This window comes from Poromitra crassiceps, assembly GCF_964638095.1.
Source record: "Poromitra crassiceps genome assembly, chromosome: 20".
NCBI lineage: Eukaryota > Metazoa > Chordata > Actinopteri > Beryciformes > Melamphaidae > Poromitra > Poromitra crassiceps.
In genome coordinates, this window is record NC_139637.1 from 11,681,265 (window position 1) to 11,703,232 (window position 21,968).

The 21,968-nt window shown below is 42.0% G+C and overlaps 1 protein-coding gene across 3 annotated transcripts; it reads right to left on the reverse strand.

Moving 5' to 3' along the window:
- Window positions 1–5,458: 5,458 nt before the first annotated feature.
- Window positions 5,459–11,812, reverse strand: LOC310794585 (H-2 class II histocompatibility antigen, E-S beta chain-like). Of its 3 annotated transcripts, none has more exons than XM_083656566.1 (7): window positions 11,729–11,812; window positions 11,334–11,606; window positions 10,365–10,578; window positions 8,881–8,948; window positions 6,202–6,301; window positions 5,714–5,740; window positions 5,459–5,624 (listed from the first exon to the last, which is right to left on the reverse strand). In XM_083656566.1, the coding sequence occupies exons 1-6, from the start codon at window positions 11,781–11,783 to the stop codon at window positions 5,719–5,721; spliced, it is 732 nt and encodes a 243-aa protein (XP_083512692.1). In that variant the 5' UTR covers window positions 11,784–11,812; the 3' UTR covers window positions 5,459–5,624; window positions 5,714–5,718. The 3 variants fall into 3 exon arrangements, with proteins under 3 accessions (XP_083512692.1, XP_083512690.1, XP_083512691.1); XM_083656564.1 differs by having other exon boundaries at window positions 6,161–6,301; XM_083656565.1 differs by lacking the exon at window positions 5,714–5,740 and having other exon boundaries at window positions 6,161–6,301.
- Window positions 11,813–21,968: the final 10,156 nt, after the last annotated feature.

A 21,968-nucleotide genomic window follows, 5' to 3' on the forward strand; every position in this document is an offset into this window, starting at 1 on the left:
TGTTGTTAGGAACCGGCGGCTCCAAATTGCCTGAACCCTAGGAAGTAGTAAATAGTCATGGAAACGAACCTTACGCCGTTTGGTCCCTATTGGGGTGGACTGAGAACTGAGTCTACTATTGGGGTGGCTTATTAATGGTCCCAGTCAAGGACACAGTGACGAGTGGTGGGAGAGTGGCTACCCCGCTGCTACTGTGAACAGGATCTCCATATCAAACCTGGAGGAGTTCCATTCAATTCCATTTATTGTTCTCCACAATGTGGGCATTTGTCTTTGGCTTCACAGGTTTGCTTGCACACATGCAAGTCACAATACATGTCAAACACCACAATACACAATATACACAACACACGAAACGACAGAATACATAATATACACAACACAGGAAACAACAGAATACATCATACAACAAAGAACAAGATGCACAATACAGACAGCGATAACGGACATGGTTCTAAATCTAGATGATGTTTATGAATTTAGCAGATTTATTGCGTTTGGTATGAAAGATGTTTTGTAGATGTTCTTGGTTGCTGCAGGAACTCTGTAGCATCTTCCCGACGGCAGTTTTGTGAACTCTGTGAAAAGGAGATTTACAGGATCAGACACAATTTGTCTGGCTTTTATAGATACATCCCAGTTGTTCCTGCTCTTTCCCAATAATTTTACTCGCCATGTTTGTAATTCGGGACAGTCTATTTCTGTTCTTAGCCTCTCTAGATTCCCATACCATGTCCACATGTCAAAGGTCAAAACACTTTCAATAAGACTCCTGCAGACAGTCTCCAGAATAGCTTTGTTTATTTTGTATGAATCCAATTTCCTGATGAGATCAAATGCATTGAAAGATGTATTTTGTGTTGGCTGTGAAACTTAGATTGCATTAAAAAAAAAGGTTCCTACGTATTTAAACTCTTCTACTGTTTTAACAGGCTGGTCATCAAACAAAACAGGTGTAAAATCATGACCTGCATTGCGGTGACTCGCAATAACCAGCTCCCTAGTCTTCTTTTTTTTAAAGATTATTTTGTGGGTATTTTGCCTTTATTTATTTTTATATAGGACAGTAGGCAGGGAGAGAGAGAGGGGATGACATGCGGCAAAGGACCGCCGGTCAGATTCGAACCCGGGGCGGCCGCGTGAAGGGCCGAGCCTTCGTGGTATGCGTGCTACCAGGTGAGCTATGAAATATGTAGATTGATTAGCTGTGTCCCCTGTCTTCATAAGGCCAGCTAGCATCATCATCATCAGCATATTTATACAATTGGCAGATTGCATTCATATACTGTAATGTGCATTGCATTAGTATACAAAGAAAATAAAACAGAAGACATGAATACAATTGGGCTCATAATCCACAAGAGTCTCAGCCTTCAAGTCATACCAAAATGATATCATTCTAAGAAGGACCTACCCCAGTATGCAGAAATATTCAAATAGAATGTGAAAATAACAAATGTAAAAAACTGCATGTTTTTACCAAAAGCTGCATGGGATTAGCATAAAGTGGTTATGTCTGTAAAGAGGAGACTCATGGGGACCCATAGAACCATATTCTCATTCAGATATCTTGAGGTAAGAGATCAAGGGGCCCCTTTGAAAACAACCATGCCAGTTTCTCCCTCGCCAAAATGTAGCTTAACTTTGGAGCGTTATTTATATTTTTTTATTTATATTAAGATATCAGTATCTTCCCTCTAGCTTTAAAAATGAGTCTGCTACAGCCTCTGAAACACAGTCATGTTGGCCGCGGACGTGTCTTGCAAAAAGGGCATTAATCCTTCAGAGGGTAAAAGGGCAGGTGCTTGGGCACCACCTGGTGTCTTATCTGTGCACATCCCTGCTCCCCTCCTTCTCTCTCTTCATCGCTCCCTCGCTTCATCCCTTCTTCTCATATTCCTCTTCGGTCCCCATGACTTTACCTTCCCTCCATCCCTCTCTTCATCCCCTCTTCTCATATTCCTCTTCGGTCACCATGACATTACCTTCCCTCCATTCCTCTCTTCATCCCTCCCTCCATCCTTCCTCCTCAGACTTCATTACTTTTTCTTCTTCCCTCCCTCCTTTCTAGGCCCAATACCATTTATTATTATTATTATTATTATTATTATCTATCAAAGTTTTTATTCCCCCTCATTCATTCAAATCTTTTTTTTTTAACAATATTTTAAAATTTTACACACAGAAAACATAAACATGCAAAGTCAATAAACGCCACATAAAATGCTCATACCCATAAAGAAAACAGAAGGTTTGACATAAACGGGTGGTTAAAAAATGTTTGAATCCTATAATAAGAATGTGAATGTGTTAGCAATGTGTTAGCAGAATTGTGTTCGGCCACAGCTATGCCATTTTACGTGCGATCGGGCTGAATCTTTCAGGAAGTGTAAAGAGCAGACCTGCAGGTGCTTTTTTAAATGAGGTAATCAGGAGACACAACTGTTTTATTATAGTATTTTATTAGTTGCTGAATCGCTGAACATGATTGTAAATAATCATAGGCTATTGCAATTGGACATTGCTTGACCACATTAACCTGATTACATTTACACCTGGTACGGTATTAGTAACGTGGAATTAATAATATTATAATTATTGTATGTATGACGGGAGTGTAGGAAGTGAAATATGTCTCAAATTGTACATACTGTATTAGGTTACAAAAACAAAACTATTGCTGTGGTACTTATTGTTATTTAATATTGCCACCTTTTTAGAGTAGCAGAGGCAGCTCTAAATTATAGCTATAGGAAAAATGTAGCCTATAATAGGCTACATTTTTCCTCCCAAAATATGTTTCCTCTTGCTATTGCATTGCATTATGATGGTGCATACCTGATGTTCTAGTCATGTGATCTTCAAGTTGTTCTCATCAGGCTCTATTGGCACTGTAGGTTTTTGTGCCTAATTGTATATTTTCTCAAGGGAGCTTTGTATAAACACGTGTGTGTTTATATGAAAAAAGTGTGTTTGTATAAACATGTGTGTGTTTATATGAAGAAAGTGTGTTTGTATAAACATGTGTGTGTTTATATGAAGAAAGTGTGTTTGTATAAACATGTGTGTGCTTATATGAAGAAAGTGTGTTTGTATAAACATGTGTGTGTTTATATGAAGAAAGTGTGTTTGTATAAACATGTGTGTGTTTATATGAAGAAAGTGTGTTTGTATAAACATGTGTGTGCTTATATGAAGAAAGTGTGTTTGTATAAACATGTGTGTGTTTATATGAAGAAAGTGTGTTTGTATAAACATGTGTGTGCTTATATGAAGAAAGTGTGTTTGTATAAACATGTGTGTGTTTATATGAAGAAAGTGTGTTTGTATAAACATGTGTGTGCTTATATGAAGAAAGTGTGTTTGTATAAACATGTTTGTGCTTATATGAAGAAAGTGTGTTTGTATAAACATGTGTGTGCTTATATGAAGAAAGTGTGTTTGTATAAACATGTGTGTGTTTATATGAAGAAAGTGTGTTTGTATAAACATGTGTGTGTTTATATGAAGAAAGTGTGTTTGTATAAACATGTGTGTGTTTATATGAAGAAAGTGTGTTTGTATAAACATGTGTGTGTTTATATGAAGAAAGTGTGTTTGTATAAACATGTGTGTGTTTATATGAAGAAAGTGTGTTTGTATAAACATGTGTGTGTTTATATGAAGAAAGTGTGTTTGTATAAACATGTGTGTGTTTATATGAAGAAAGTGTGTTTGTATAAACATGTGTGTGTTTATATGAAGAAAGTGTGTTTGTATAAACATGTGTGTGTTTATATGAAGAAAGTGTGTTTGTATAAACATGTGTGTGTTTATATGAAGAAAGTGTGTTTGTATAAACATGTGTGTGTTTATATGAAGAAAGTGTGTTTGTATAAACATGTGTGTGTTTATATGAAGAAAGTGTGTTTGTATAAACATGTTTGTGCTTATATGAAGAAAGTGTGTGCATATATATTAATGTATTCCTTGTACTTTACCATGCTTTTTTTATTATTATTATCAGCCGTTTCACCCTGACTGTGGTTTATCAGGACTTTTCAAAGTCTGAGGCTGTGGGCCTCCCCCCAGACAAAAATTGGGGACAAAGCCCCCCCCCCCACCCCAGTTTACTTGTTGACTGTAGTTTTGCTAAATTCCTGGAGGCCTGTGGTATCATGATTATGTTATTTCATCCCAGCAATTATTTGATACAATTGAGACAAGATAGCTTCAGACTATTTAAATAAAGGTCGGTCTGAAGGCATTTATTTGTTTCTGACTCTGGCAAATTGGGGAAAATGGTAAAACCCAAAACTACTGTATCTCTGAACTATCTTTAACCAAATCACACACATTTAGGCTATTATATGTGATCTCCCACTTTGAAAACCTCTTATATGGTTCATCACATGAGTTGTCAGGTGACCCCCTGAGAAGGGTATTTGTAGGTCAGATCAGAAGCATCAGAATTCTTGATTTGCCAAGGTATGTTTTCACATACAAGGAGGTTCAGGTGCTGCATGTAAACTCTAAACCTGCTAATTTAGTGTTGGTGAAAACACTGAGAAACCACCATGTTTCAGGATTAATCCTCATGAAGACCATTTAAAGGGTGTTTTCGAGGTTTTCACGCCAACAGAAGTGAATATAAAGTTATGTAATATTACAGTAATCATGTACAGTAAATATGGACAGAGCTTCATAATCAATTACACAGATACTATGATAAATATAGAACTACTAAATATGTAATGATGACATGGGAGACTTTTCCCAAGGATCTTTCATGTGATGCTGACACAACACAAACAAACATAAGGAGAGTCTCAGCTAAAAGAACAAAGTGATAGAGTGCTTCCCAAAGATTTATTGTAGGAAAAGACATCTCACTCCAGTAGATATATGAGAATCTAACACTCAGAAAACCTTAAAGCAGATAACATCTTGAAGCAGTTGATGTGATTTCACAGATGAAGTTAAAGGACAGAAGCCTTTCATCTGACTCAGTTTGAGGAAGTTAGTCGCTGGAAAAGAATCATGTCACACAGGAAGGCGAAGCCTCAAGTCACAAATATATTCCACTCGAGTGACACTCAGATACACGTCATGTGACATACATGTGCTGTATATCATGCTACATATGATATGTGTGCTGTATGTCATGCTACATGTGTGTTGTATGTCATGCTACTGTACATATGATATGTGTGCTGTATACACTATGTGCCGTACATCACATTGTCACACACATTTTCACTGCCAACTCCGTCAGGACTTTTCCCCCAAATTTGTTCGACGTCTACTTTTTGAGGCTTATAATTAGTCACATAAGACCCTAAATTACATAGTTGGATGGTTTTGGTGCATTTTACTTGCCAGGGTCTTTAAGTTCCTCCACCAATTTGAAAATGTTGCTGCATTTGGTTCTGATTAGGCAACTAAAACAAGTTGGTTAAGGTTAGGGTTATGATTTGGGTTAAGTATGTGCCATACATCATGTATATTACATTAGCACAGTACATAGACTATATGTATATCACCAAACATGTATGTGTTAGATCATGTGTCACAGCACATGTGCAGTGTTTCGCAGAAGGCTTGAAGCAGAAACAGCGGCTCCTCCTCTCCAGCAGGTGGCAGCACTGAAAACAAAAGAAAGCAGGTTGAGTTCCCCGCTGACTTTTTCTTCCAGGAGACAAACAACAGGACTCCTACTATCAATGATTCCTACCTCAGTTAGTGGGAACCAGAACCCGACCTGATTTAAAACAAGAGAAGAAGAGACTGCTGTTATTTAGTCATTATTACGTTATTGTTCTGTAAAGTCTGAAGTGGTCTGAACTGGTCTCATGTGGTCTGAAGTGGTCTGAAGTCGTCTAGTGCAGTGGTTCTCAAAGTTTTTCACATGAAGGACACCTAAACTAACAAAGATTAGACCACAGACCCCCATTTGATAGGATTTTGTCCCACCGTCCCCCATATGATAATAAGATTGATTGATGTTTTATTACAGAAAGTGTATAAAAGCCATGACCAAAATAGTCATTGTGTTACTTATGAATGGAATTATAGCGCAAACAAATTACCCCCCTTTTGGCTGGGGACCCCCTGGAACCCTCCCAAGGACCTTTGGGGGTCCCCGGACCCCATTTGAGAACCACTGGTCTAGTGGACTGACCTTGGGCTTAATACATCTTGAATCTCTCTTGGGCCTTCCACCTGTAGAAGATGAATCCAGCCAGAGCAAAGATGAGACCCAGAGCCAGTCCCGAGGCTCCGATGGCCATCTCGTTTCTCTCAGACTCAGGCATGGAGGGATCTGTGGAGACATTGAGATGGTTGATTTCAGACAGTCCAGTGTAACTCAATCTGACTGGCTTGTCCAAGGAGGTTTGTTTTAGCTGGTGACTGTGTGGACACGGCTCAGTAACATGATTCACTTACTGTGATGACTTCACACCTCAGCCCCACTGAGTGCTTTGATTTTGTAAAATAACTCACACATTCCACTAGAGGGACAAGAGGTGGACTGATAACTTTACCTGTAGTCCAATTATATGAAGAGGGCTGTATTTTACAGGGTGATAGTAACGTGGAGCAGTCTTCCAGGTGATGTTTCTTACATCAAAGGAAAGGCTGGTTTTAAAAGGAAACTTATACTCCACATACACTCATACATACATACATACATACATACATACATACATACATACATACATACATACATACATAGCCTACATACATACATACATACATACATACACTCATACATACATACATACATACATACATACATACATACATACATACATACACTCATACATACATACATACATACATAGCCTACATACATACATACATACATACATACATACATACATACACTCATACATACATACATACATACATACATACATACATACACTCATACATACATACATACATACATACATACATACATACATACATACATACTGTACATACATATGTGTATATATACACTCATACATAAAATACAATTTTATTCGGCAGGCTAGCTACTTGCGGACCTTGCTACATCTGGTTCTAAATTATCTTTTATCTAGTTTTATTCTCTCTTTTTCTCATGTGATACATGTTTTTTGTGATACATGTTTTTTAGTATATTCTATTTGTGTATTCTTTCTTATGTGATACATGTTTTGTGTATTGTGTATTCTATTGCATTGTCTGTTATGTAATGTATATATTTTCTTGGACCCCAGGAAGACTAGCGGTCGTGTAGGCGTCAGCTAATGTGGATCTGTTTTAATAAACAAATAAACAAATACTGATCAGTAATATCTGATCACTGATATGACAGATTAGGATGAATAATAGGATTATTAATTATATGTGTACAGTAATGTCACACAGTACAATCCAATGGGATGCTAAAGAAGAGTGATATGCAGAATCTGACCTGCATCTACATGAGTCTCTGATTAACGTGTCACAGTTTACACATACAGAGGCATTTAACTTTCAAATTCTTTCTAGTGACGTTAACTTTGATGCCCTTAGACCCCCTAGTGGCGACAGGTGGTAGACCCGGTGTGGCTGGTGTTGATGAGGGAAACAACACTGGTGTCAAAATGGTAGCCTCCTGTGACAACTCTTAGTGAGTGTGCAGCAGTGATACTCAACTTGTGGCCCGGGGGCCAGATGCAGCCCGTGATAGTGTGCCAAGTGGCCCCCTGGCCATTTTCTAATTCACAATGAAAACTATAAAGTTCGACTGAGCTCCAGATAAATTCTCAAATATCACCACCTGCTCACCACCCAGGTACTTCAATGTACTATTCACTTAACTTAACCTATCCTGTGGCTGTGTGCACCAAATTGTCAGACTAAACTCCGGCTGACACCCCAAATACCTACAATCCACTACAGAAAAATTTATATTATTAATGATCAATAAACTAATTAACAGAGATGCTCACAAGTCATTTTTTGCAAGTGTAAGTCAAGTCTCAATTCTTTGAGCTCAAGTCCAAGTCAAGTCTTAAGTCTCTTATGGATGAGCATTCTATCATCTGCTACATGCCATCCGGTCTGATTAGAACACTGCATAGCTAAAACCAAGGAATTCAAAGCATGTACTGTATTATCCTCACTCCTTTATCTATTAGCATACAGCAGCAGCATTGATTGGACGACATCAGTATAGATTTCCTTGATGTTAATGCACCAAAAGTATTAAATAAAAAAATTAAGATTGTTCATAAGTCCCAAAACTCAAGTCCAAGTCAAGTCTCAAGTCTTTGAGGACGAGTCTCAAGTCACTGTGAGTGAGACTTAAGTGCGACTCAAGTCCAAGTCCCAAGTCCAAGTCCCAAGTCCAAGTCCCAAGTCCAAGTCCCCATCTCTGCTAATTAATGATTATTAGTTTGTTTATTAACTGGCCCCTGGCCTCCTGTCATTTTGCAAAAGTGGTCTCCGGGCAAAGCAAGTTAGTTGAGTATCCCTGGTGTACAGTATGAAGAACCAAGATGACAAGACACACAGGCAGACAGGCAGACAAACAGGCAGACAGGCAGACAGACAGGCAGGCATGCAGACAGACAGACAGACAGGCAGACAAACAGGCAGACAGACAGACAGGCTGGCAGGCAGGCAGGCAGGCATGCAGACAGACAGACAGACAGACAGACAGGAAGGCAGACAGACAGGCAGGCAGACAAACAGGTAGGCATGCAGACAGACAGACAGACAGACAGACAGACAGACAGACGGACGGACGGACGGACAGACAGACAGACAGACAGACGGACAGACAGACAGACAGACAGACAGAGAGGCAGACAGACAGACAGACAGACAGACAGACAGACAGACAGACAGACAGACAGACAGACAGACAGACAGACAGATAGTTACCCCAGTCCTTGATCACAGGCTCGAACAGGCTGGGGTGCTTCACGATGCAGGAGATCTTCTCTCCAGACCTGTTCAACACACACACACACACACACACACACGCACACACGCACACGCACACACACACACACACACACACGCACGCACGCACGCACGCACGCACGCACGCACGCACGCACGCACGCACGCACGCACGCACGCACGCACACACACACACACACACACACACACACACACACACACACACACACACACACACACACATTCTGCTGGAAGTATAAACATATATTGTTGCCACCGATGGAATATGATCATGGTCGGTCGCAGCAACCACCATAAATCTCTGTATTATAAACTGCCCTTAATAACTAACAAACTAAATCATCACAGATTAATAAAATAAATTGCACATTTCTCTCTAGAAATGTATCAAAACACATTTTAATTCCGAAACTCTCTTCGGACATTGCATTTCCACTGGTACTCGATGGAATGTCCTGAAACACCTGAGTGTGTACTCCAGCGGATCTGGACTCACCTGGGGGTGTACTCCAGATGGATCTAGACCAGTGGTGACCAATTTGGGGCGCTCTGTTTGTTTTGGCCCGCCACGGATTTGGGAGTTTTTTGTTTTTTTTCTTTCTTTTTTTTTAAATCTCCCCCCCCCCCCGATTTTTTATCCCATATTTTATCCCCCGTTAGTGCTAACTTAATTTATTTATCCTGGTTGCTACTCCATTCTCTGCCGATCTGGGGAGAGCCGAAACTGGCTCCATGCTTCCTCCGAGACATGGGCAGTTAGCCAGCCGCTTCTTTTCACCTGCCAGGGGAAGCTTCACCGGTAGGACATAGCACGTGGGAGGTTCACGCTATTCCAACCAGTTCCCCTCCCTCTGAACAGGCGCCTTCAACGACCAGAGGAGGAACCACATTAGCAACCAGGATATTGCATGTTTTTGTCAAATTGTCATGGCAAATTGTTTACAAAAGATGGACAATAAAGCTGATTTTCAAAGTACCTTGAGGATTTTTCAAGTTGTGAATTAAGTCAAATTTCTCTCTTGATTACAAAGGTGGAAAATACAACTGTTTTTAACGGGGTGTTTACTGATTAAATGTTTAAGTTGTTGATGTTTTTTTTAATATATATAACCAATTGCAAATTATTACAATTACCAAACAGATAAAAAGTAGATTATTATATTCAAATGTTATTTTAGATTTAGAATGTTAGAATTTTCTATAAAACACAATACATTTTAATGTAATTCCACAACGTTTATTTTTGGCCCTCGGCCCTCCACCCAGATTGAGTTTTGGCCCTTCATGAGAAAGAATTTGGGCACCCCTGATCTAGACTCACCTGGATGTCTACCCTACAGTGATCTATAAACACCTGGGTGTCTAGCCTACATGTGGATCTGGACTCACCTGGGTGTGTACTCCAGGTGGATCTGGACTCACAAAGGTGGATCTGCACTCACCTGGGTGTGTACTCCAGGTAGGAGTGGAACTGGGAGTACCAATCGCCGTCGACCATCTCTTCAGTGAAAGAGACATCAGAGGTGACTTCCTCGTCGTCTCTCAGCCAAGTCACATCGATTTGTTTTGGGTAGAAGTCGTAGGCGCTGCACATCAGCATGGCCGTGTGTTTCCCACCATCGGGCGTCACTGACCTCAGCGTGACAGAGGGCTTCACTGCAGGACACAGTGTTAATGTTATCATCATCATCATCATCATCATCATCATTATCATCATCATCATCATCATCATCATTATTATTATTATCATTATTCTTGTTCTTATTATTATTAATGTTGTTGTTGGTGGTAGTAATAGTAGTAACTGCAGTAGTATTACACAGAAACAGTACACTAATATCATAATAATACTCCTAGTTGCAGCATCAGTGCTTTGCCCCCAGATGGCGTCACTGAGCTCCGTCTGGTTCAGAGTTTATCCGAACCAGAATCAGAATCACTTTTATTGCCACACTATGCAAAATTACATAGGGAATTTGTCTTTAATGACAAAATGAATTTAAATTGTGAAGACATTTGATATAGGCTATAGACATTTAATTTTCCTGTAATCATATTTACATTTTTCTTTCAAGTGAATATTTCCATAGATGCATACTGTCAAAAATATTTCAATGTGGTGAATTGTAGACACAATTTTACATTTTATGATGACTGATCAATAGATAAGCTATAAACCAATACAGATGTTTAATCGAAGGTTGACAGCAGATACACGCATAGAACGATTTCATATAGACTGCATCTACATGTGAAAAAAACTCAAAATGAAACAGTAAAAACATTTAAATCTGACGGAAAGGTTTGTAAGTGTGGAAATGTAGAATGAAAGTAGTTGTTTATGTGTTAATGTGTTTATTATTATGACTGAGATTAATTTGATGTGTTTATTGTAGAGAGCAGCAGCTCACCTGTCTTAGACAGAACAACTCGGTAGTCAATGTCAGCGTTGGGTTTGCAGAAGCTGTACTTGGCCTGCGTCCTCATCCTGATCTCTGCAGGATCGTTGTTAAAGGCCTCTGCGGTCTTCAGCCCATACTCAGTGTAGCCGACATACTTTCCCACACTGCTGCTGAACCTGACGTCCTCAACCTTGTTGTAATAGTGAGAGTAAATGTACTCTATGTCCTTCAGCTCAGTGGAGTTGAACACACAACGGCTCACCGTATATTCCTCAAATCCATCTGGAGATCAAAGACAAAGTCTGTTTAGTCTCACAGATGTAAATATAATTTATATTCCAACTGAAGAGTATTATCTCTGAGCTAGTTATTGATCAGTTCAGGTATTGATGTATTGATCCTACCTGCTCCATACAGACTGATGAAGAAGAGGGAGAAGAGCAGAACAGATGAAGCCATGTCCCTCTTTTGAGTTCACTAACTGACAGACTCAACCTGAGTCCTGCTATAAAAACCAATGTAGGAGCCACACACTGGTCACATGACCAGCATCACCTGTTGCCAGGCAGACAGTCCGGCCTAAAGGCTGCTGGTGGCAGAGAGTAGCCTGGTATCTAGACCCATATGAATCACAGTTGTCACTCTTCATACATCTGGACCTATGCCCATGCACAATGTTTTGGGGCTTTTTGGTGGTCCAGGGGGGTCCACTCAGTCCGGTCTCAGTGCACTTGGGTCAGGAGAAATCCAGGTTCAGGCAGATCCAGCCTATTCATTAGTCACATACACTGTGGAGTCGGTAGGTGAGGGCGAGGGAGAGGTCACAGTAATGCTTTAGAACACAGCCCGCAAAAATAACCATGTAAGTACAGGGTAACAAGATCTGTGTTGTACCCTGTACTTACAGGGTACTTACGGGGTACAAGGTGTTTTTCCCTGTAGTGGACCAAATATGTACTTACAGGGTACTTAAGGGGTACAATGTGTTGTACCCTGTACCTACAGGGTACTTACAGGGTACAAGGTGTTGTTCCCTGTAGTGGACCAATTATGTACTTACAGGGTACTTACGGGGTACAAGTTGTTGTACCCCGTACTTACAGGTCAAGGTGTTGTTCCCTGTAGTCACTACAGTGTAGTGGACCAATTATGTACTTACAGTTTAGTTATGGGGTACAAGGTGTTGTACCCTGTATTTACAGGGTACTTATAGGGTACAGGGTGTTTTTCCCTGTACTGGACCAAATATGTACTTACAGGGTACTTAAGGGGTACAATGTGTTGTACCCCATACTTACAGGGTACAAGGTGTTTTTCCCTGTACTGGACCAAATATGTACTTACAGGGTACTGTTGGGGATTACATTCTCTTATGGAACTATACATTAGATAAGAATATGACTTAACAGTTCTCTCCAGGTTGAAACTACATTTTGACCTGTCCTGATCAAAGGCAGTCTACTCAGGAACCAGGCTGATCTAATCAGGAGCCCCCTCCTCACATCCTGAGATCAGTCAGAGGGCCAGACTAAATCTAATCAGCACCAAGATGCTGATTAAGTCATCCCTCAGGTGACTTCACACCTCTGAATGGTTCAAAGCACAGCTCACCACGGGTGGGGTCGCTCCCTCCCAGTCCTCAGACTGAAAGGAGCCGGGCCACCCCTCCCCTCGAGGGATCGGGGGGGCCCTAAGGACACTCCCCCCCTCTTAGCAAAAGAGGGTTCGGTCGAACCTTCTAACCAGACGCCATTGGCCAATCAGGTGTACGCCCACGTCCACCGATTGGTCGAACTACCGCAACAAAACCGCTGCACACAGCAGAGTTCAACGAGCTACCAGAAGTTTCCAGGAGCCTCGAGGGGTCTTCAAGTCTCCATCCAGCTTCACCCGTCTTCACGGGGAGGGGGGGAGAAAGGGGGGGGGGGGGAGGCAGACCGTGATGGAACCCTCCACGGCTCGCTCCCTCCTTTCCTTCCCCTCCAGAGGAGAGAGTTTGGGGTTTGGGTAAGCGCTGGGACCCGCCGCCGCCCAACCTCTCTGTCTCCTGAAGATCCGGGCATGAACCAACCAAGCTGAACGACCAAACACACCGGCATTCTGACTCAGTCTAAACCCAGCTCGTTTTATTTTGTTTAGTTAATAGTAACTCGCAGGGAGACAAGCTCGTTTGTGCCGTTAAAGGAACACTCCGCCCATTTTCAACCAGCTTTGTATCATTAGAACATCAGTAGTATATCAGAAAACTGTAAACGGTTTTGAAGTCTGTCATTTAATTTGACAGTTATTGAGTGTTAAAGTGTGGACCAGTGACATCACTGGTCCACACTAACTCAAATTAATAACTCATTAACTCAAATCAACTCTCAATAACTGTCAAACTAGATGAATGATGAATAGTTTGACAGTTATTGAGAGTTGATTTGAGTTAATGAGTTATTAATTTGAGTTAGTGTGAACCAGTGATGTCACTGGTCCACACTTTAACACTCAATAACTGTCAAATTAAATCACAGACTTCAAAACCGTTTACAGTTTTCTGATATACTACTGATGTTCTAATGATACAAAGCTGGTTGAAAATGGGCGGAGTGTTCCTTTAACCAGCCTAAGTGGCTTGCGTAAATACTGGAATAGTTCTACTTAATTCCAGTATAGATATTACCCGCTAGTTTTAGTAAGTCGCAAGGAGAGAAACTCGTTTGCGCGTTTTAACCAGTGTCAGAGGTTCGTCAACGCCGCCCCACAGGGCAACCAGGAGAAAAGCCCAAAGCCCACACGAAGCGCACCGCGGCCTGAATCGAATCGGCCGCTGGGGTCCTCGAGGATCCACGCTGTTACCTTGGTTCCACGACGGAGCCCGGAGGACATTCCACTCCTCCGAGTGGAATGACGTGAGACCTTCTGGTTAAATTACCTGGGCAGAGTTGTGGTTAGATACAATTGAAATGCATTATCATGTATGTTGATTACAGTATCATGTATGTTGATGTACAATGTTTCGCACACTGTTGAATGATATAGACGCCTAAAGGTGTTGTAGGCAGCGCTGATGAGCGCCAAGTTCGGACGAACTTGGCGGCCATCTGCGGCCACTTCCCTCTCTCTCTCTCTCTCTCACTCCCCCACTCACTCTCTCGTCTTCCCAGCTGAGCCCGTTCTAGCCGGTCAACCGGAAGGGCTAAGCTCGGAACGGTCTGGAGGTCTCAGGACTCCCACCCGCTAGAATACAGTTAAGCTGAATTAGAGAGTTTGATTAGTCACTCACACAGAGTGACTTGGGCTAAACTGTCCCCTTTTTGGCTGACCCAGTCAGTCTAACCCGGTCTGACCAGGTCAACCCTTTCCTAAATTTGGCAGAACCGGCATTTTGAAAAAGAGGCGGTCTACACACGATCAGCCCGCCTCTCAACCAATCCTGTGATTACATCACGGAGACAGCCAGAACGAGCCACTCCTCCCTCTCTCTCTCCTTCCCTTCACACACACACACATACACACACACACACACACACACACACACACACACACACACACACACACAAATGCTAATTAACACCCACATACTTACACACACACACACACACCTTCAAGCCTGCTCTCGCCAGACCTGCAGACTTAAATCACATACACACACACACACACACACAGACACACACACACACACACACACACACACAACTCATATGTTTATTCATATTAGTTGTTAGCTATAGATGTGGTAGATTATTAGTTGTAGAATAAATGTGATGAACCGATATTCTAATCATTGTGTTAATGGCCATTGATACTGTGATTGATTAAATCTTTTTATTACATAATCCTATGAATCTTGGTTATTATTCATGAGGTATTTTATCTGTGGAAATCTGTGACAGAAGCTTACGGACTTTGACCCTTCAATTAACTCATTCACTGCCAATATCTGACTGGCATTTTTGGCACAGGCCAAGTATTTCCATAATGTTTGGTCATCTTTCAAGACCCACAGTAAATTCTGTACTAGGACTACAGTGATGTCCAATACCTCGAAATGAAGATCTAAGTCTCTACTTTCACCCCCAAAAAGAAAGTTAGCTTTTAGCATGTTCTGTACTCTACTTATAACCCTTTTTATACACCCCATGTTCACCAAAAAAGCCTGTCTGGGAAGAGAAAAGGGAGAAAAAAGCATTTTTGTAAAAGGGCACAATCTCAGGCATAACTCACTCTCAATTCTTTTATTTTGAACTGTATTGACATCAGACATGTAAATATTATTCGTTAGGACACAAATGACAAAAAATAGCCTATATATATATATATATATATATATATATATATATACACACATGAAGTGCTTTTTTTTTACATTCAACAATACAGTTTACTCGGTGTGAGTGTGCAGACAGACAGACAGACAGACAGACAGACAGACAGACACACACACCGACAGACAGACAGACAGACAGACAGACAGACAGACAGACAGACAGACAGACACACACACACACACACACACACACACACACGATCCCCCTTTTAGATTTCTAACCCAACATAGGATAAGCAATAACCACGCCCTGTGGCGCTGGGATTGGCCAGGAGCAACACTGGAGGGCACGCAGCCCAGCGATTTCATGAACCAACTGAAGAGCTCTTGAGAAGGACAGCGGGCTGCTGTGAGTGCCTTCTGCCCGCTGCTGCCTAGCTGTTCCTGTGTTTATTTTTGATTTGTTCTGGTCCATGTCTCCCTGTCATATGAACTCTGCTATTTGATCGTTCCCGTTTTCCCCTCGGCTATTCAACACGTCCTCACCGCCCTCGCAAACTGATCGATCATTTCCTCATTCCTCCGATGATCAAACACATCTCTTGATTACTTTCTCCCGTTTTCTCCTGGCTGGCACAGAGGAAGGCGACTCCAGCTCGTGCAGCGCGCCGAGGGCGTTTCAATGGCGTTTCTCCTGTCTGCACAAGGAAGCGTTACCCGTTCTCTGCTTTTCCTCTTGCTCAATTTCAAAACAACAGCTGCGGTATGTGTTTGATCGCGTGCTGTCGGCTACCCTTTGAAGGCAGGGACCTGTGTCTGTGTCACAGGCTGGGCAAGTGTTTGCTGCAGGCGCTGCACCAATAAAAACAAAAACACGTCAAACACGTCTTTGGCGTGGATGGCTATTTCTGATAAGACGTCAAAGACGTCTTTGGCGGTGAATGAGTTAACTGTACAATGTACATTATATCATTATGAGACTGATATGACAATTTGGTTCGGTGTCTGAAATAGTCATAACTTGACTTTTAGACAGGTCTGTAGCCTTAACTACAGTGGTGCCCCGAATCTTACAGAGAATACAATATTTTCTGTCAAATCTAATAAATTTATGAATATTAATAATTCATAATTATTAATAATCATATTTCACAACCAAACCAGCTCCTACGAGCACAACAGTACTTATAGGGTACATGGTGTTTTTCCCTGTACTGGACCAAATATGTACTTACAGGGTACTTAAGGCGTACAATGTGTTGTACCCCATACTTACAGGGTCCAAGGTGTTGTTCCCTGTACTGGACCAATTTTGTACTTACAGGGTACTTACGGGGTACAAGGTGTTGTACCCTGTATTTACAGGGTACTTATGGGGTACAAGGTGTTTTTCCCTGTACTGGACCAAATATGTACTTACAGGGTAGGCCTACTCAAGGGGTACAAGGTGTTGTACCCCGTACTTACAGGGTACTTACAAGGTGTTGTTTCCTGTACCACCCTTTAGGATGCATTCAGGTCCACTGCAAAAATTGCACTGATTGAAAACTCACGGTTACATGCTGACTGTTGCTGCTTCCTACTGTCCACTTCATGACAAAGGTAATAGCTTCAGTTCTTATCAATCTAAGTTCTTTGGTGCAGAATTGTCGAAGTAGTTCGAGGATTGACACAGACAGAAACCAATCAGTTGGGACTGAAAAATATGTCACCGAATCAGCTAGGCAATCTAATAGTAGGGCGCTTTAGAGGGGTCCACGCGCACCCCCCTTAATTTTTTTTCTAGTCTGGATTTTTGGCATCCATAGGACCTCTAAAATAAAGATTTTCATGATACCAAGAAAAAAAACAGTCCAAAATGTGTTTTTTTTCATTGTTTTATTACTCCTATGCGGGATTGCCGGCAGGAACGCCGGTGAGACTGTCTTTCAGAGGCTGTGGCATGCTTAAGGTTATCTATTCATATTATAGGGACAGACAGACAGACACACAGACAGACAGACAGACAGACAGACAGATAGACAGACAGACAGACAGACAGACAGACAGACAGACAGACAGACAGACAGACAGACAGACAGACAGACAGACAGACAGCCAGACAGACAGACAGACGGTCAGTCAGACAGACAGACATACAGAGTCTGTAGACAGACAGACAGACAGACAGCCAGACAGCCAGACAGCCAGACAGACAGCCAGACAGACGGTCAGACAGACAGACAGACAGGAAGACAGACAGACAGGCGGGCAGGCTGACAGAGACAGACAGGAACGCAGGTAGACAGACAGTCAGACAGCCAGACAGGAAGGCAGGTAGACAGACAGGCAGGCAGACAGGTAGACAGACAAGACAAGCAGGTAGACAGACAGGCAGGCAGACACAGTGGCGTGTCCAGACTTTTTTTACCAGGGTGGCACAAGTGGGGCACAGACTTACGAAGGGGTGGCCACGGCGCCACCCGCAAGGGCGGTGCAGAAGAAAATTTGACGTTTTTTGGACTTTTAGCCAAAAAAACACGCACTCGCTCGCACTGTGCACGCACACGGCACACGTCAGAATAGCGTTAATTTACCATGTTCGTCCCAACTAGACTACATATATCTACTTTAATTAGTAACATTACAGTGTCTTACGTTCCTGTGTTTAAAGCATAATTTAAGAGAAATAGACCCATCAATCACACAGAGTAGCACCATACAAATGTAATATAAAGCTTCCCAGTTCTACACATAATTGACAAGTTTCAACTTTAGTTGCAATGTCTGGCAATTAACCACAATTCCATTGACATCAAGGCAATATCAAGATAACTGTTTAGGTTACTAAAGATAAATCTGGAACTATTAGGATTTTACAGTACGGTATATACATACGCACACATACAGCTGGGGGCTCCTGCTGTCAAGCTGCTGGCTTGACTCATCTGACTGACAAGGAGGAGAGCTTGTTGCTGCTCTCTCCTGCAGCTCTGACTGTAACTGACTGGTAGCAGTGCTGCTGGCTGCTCTGTCCTGCTGTGCAGTTTTTAATTTCTTTGTTTTGATGGAGAAGAAATCCTCAATGTTCTGATTTCTTTTCATACTGTAATAGTCACATGAATACATACTGTATGTCACTTTTATATATCTCTTGCACAATAGATGTCCTTGTGCATGCATGGATACATTTGACATGCTCACATCAGGCCTACAAAGTTACACAAGACAGATTTACCTAGCTAGCATTAGCATTGACAACCAAACAATGACTGACGACAGGTTTGCTCATGTTAGCAACTAGCAAGCTGAGATGAAAACACACCTGCTGCACCACATTATCACGTAGCCTAGCACACAGGTGTATTGTCCATTTACCCTGTTAGTAGCAGGCTTAGTTTTAAAGACAGGGTGAAGTTTCAAGTCTACCGTAACATGTCATGATATTTTTTTTAGCGAGGGTGCTTAATTTCAAAGTGAAAATCTCTGTGTTTGTTGGCAGGTAATGTATGTTGTCTTTCTTTAAACCACTGGCACAGTAGCTATGTCATGTGTATCAAAAAGTCTACTCACGCATGCCACAATAAATAAATAGCATATAGAACACTGATGCGGAAATATACCATGGAGGGACAGCGCTTGTGCCATATCCTAATGTTATGATACCCAGTATTGATATGTAGGATAATGTTGCCCGGCCCTGTGTGTGCATGCGTGTGTCTGTGTGTGTCCGTGCGTGTGTGTGTGTACGGGGCTCTGGTGGGTATGCTGTCTAAAAATGAAACTATGATTTCTGTTCCCTGTTTATTCCAATCTCCAGATGAAAACATCCGTTTCTATAGTAAAGTTGAGTCAAATGTATATCTGAAACCCTCCTGTCTGTGTCGTCAAACTTCCTCTTTCCTTGCAGTGTTCCATCGAAAATCCCCAGATTCTCTGAAATGTATCTGATCAATTCTCTAAAATTAGGGTCACCAAAATCACATGATTCTCGTGTTAAGGTAAACATGTTGACATGTTTCCTTTGTACTGACAAATTAAGTAAAATGTTAACATTATGTGTGTCTCTGATAGAAGTAAGGGTTATAGTAAATGTTAACAAAAGGCTAATCTGCTTGCTGGCTTATAGACTGTACAGTCCATGTTTTTATCGAGAAGGCCGGAATTGGGTGGCATTCGCCATGTTGAGGTTTACCAGAAACTTATAGCAAAAGCCTGGGGTTTTCCATCAAGTCTTATAAGATATGAAAGTTTTGCATGAAATGTGGGAGCATGCAGGTTTGTGGAGAAGCAATGTCACATCTGAAAGTGTAAGTCTCCAGTTCCTGATTTAAGAGGCAGTGTCACATCTGGAAGTGAAAGCTTCCAGTTCCGGAGAACATCAGCCCTCCCCAACTGGAAAAATAGGAAAGGAGAAGTTGACTGACGGGAAATCATCGTCAGAAGACAGAGGACCACCCACTTTTGTAATTGCTTATTAACAAGTTCACTGCCGTGGACGAGTTAACTCGTCAAAAAAACAACAACGGTTGACTGCCGTGGACGAGTTAACTCGTCAAAAAAAAAAACCTTTTACATATCCTATAAAAATATGGGAGCCACCGAACGTGTATAACCCATTCCACCGGCCCACTAAGTGGCGACAGTGCTCTCCAGACTAGAGAAAGCTGAGCAAAAACAGCAGGAAAAAGCGTGAGGAATCCATTCTCATGAGAATGGATTGGCGAAAACGCTTTCGCGCTGGGAGCTGGCGCACAACGGTGGGGGATTCCAAAAATAGACTCTGGGCAACACACTTTGAAACACGCAGCAGAAAGCCCAGAATCGCACGCAGCTTCATCCCAGCTCACAACCAAAACCCCAGAAACGAACGAGCCCGATCCAGACTCGCCCGACGAGCGGCCGCCAGGCAGCACAGACAGGCAGCAGAGACTCACATGTGACACACGCTGCAGAGCCACCAGAGACACACCCACGGAGGGAGGAGTTTGCGGGGTGCTGCTGTTATATTGGAGGAAATTACTGTTCAGAACTATTGTTTAGATGTCTGATGTCTCACTGATGCCAAAAATAAATGGTTAAAGTGACTGTTCTGCCTGTTCTATCGAATTTCACAAAAAGGCATTTATCTCAGCTTTCCTTTTCAGATGCTGAAACCATGCTGTATTCAACTGCTAATGCCTACATAACTACTAACTCTACAAACTAACTCTTTTAAACAGAGAAAGCACACATTCTATTAGTTCTTTTGAGATATTTTGTGTTCACAAAGTCCTAGCAGAAAATAATCCTCGGCTCTTGAAAGATGAGCCAGAATCCTCAAAAAAACCCTTGGCAGAAGCAACCTACTGTATTGGAAAAACTGTTGGCAGTGAATGTGTTAAGAGGGTCTGTGGCTATGGAAAAGGGTCAATCTCTGATGGCCGATTGATACCAGGAGAGGAGTTGACCCAGATCTGTGTATTGTATTGAGCTTTTATATTCAATGTCTGTTGTCAATTAATTCTCAGAAATAAATGTCAGATATACTGTAACAAATTGTCTCACTCTATTTTACTTCACCATTCCATGGGACGCACCGGGAAGGCAGAGTAGAGATTGGCTAAACTAACCTTCTGATAACTTATGCCTTGTACCAGAAAAAAACCTTCCTGAATCAACACACCTGGTCCATGTAGCCGCCAGGAATCAGACAGAGGACGCTTCACTTCGTCACACACACACACACACACACACACACACACACACACACACACACACACACACACACACACACACACGACATTGGTTTAGCGTTAAGTTGTTTGCTGCTCAGCTGCGCCAAATCCTCAAATCAAGATCTTCTTCTCTGGGCTTTCGGCAGGCTAGACACTACTATGGCTCATTACGCCTCTCAGGTTTAAGACTGGATTGCGCCTATACACGGAAGCTTGGTTTACTGACTGTGCAGAGAGCCAATCATATGGGGTGGCACCTGGGGTGGCCAATCAGATTCGAGGGGTGGCCCATGCCACCCCAGGCCACTCCCTAGACACGCCACTGGAGACAGACAAAGAGACAGGCAGGCAGGCAGGCAAACAGGCAGGGAGATGGAGACAGACATGTTAATATCACAATATAAATGAGAGTTTTATGCTGATGATAAATCATTGATTTGTTCTGATTGATCAATCAAAGTATCAATACACACTGGATACCACTCAAAAAAAAAAGGACAACATTGACTCAACTTCCGTCTGAGAGACAGTTTCTTTTTTTCATAATAGGATGATCTCTTCACCACACTGCTCAGTCACATGAACTCCATGGACTGACTGTTGTGTTGATGTGTGTGTGTGTGTGTGTGTGTGAGCGTGCAACCAATCATGTGTGATGACAGACAACAGCATGAGTGACAGTCACAAACGAAGCAG

Excerpts from the sequence above, each read along its gene's own strand:
- LOC310794585 (XM_083656565.1), bottom strand. The coding sequence starts at position 11,783 with ATGGCTTCATCTGTTCTGCTCTTCTCCCTCTTCTTCATCAGTCTGTAT. Across the intron at positions 10,579-11,333 it reads AGTTGTTCTGTCTAAGACAG|TGAAGCCCTCTGTCACGCTG; the intron begins GTGAGCTGCTGC and ends TGTGTCCTGCAG. Across the intron at positions 6,302-8,880 it reads GCCTGTGATCAAGGACTGGG|ATCCCTCCATGCCTGAGTCT; the intron begins GTAACTATCTGT and ends ATGTCTCCACAG.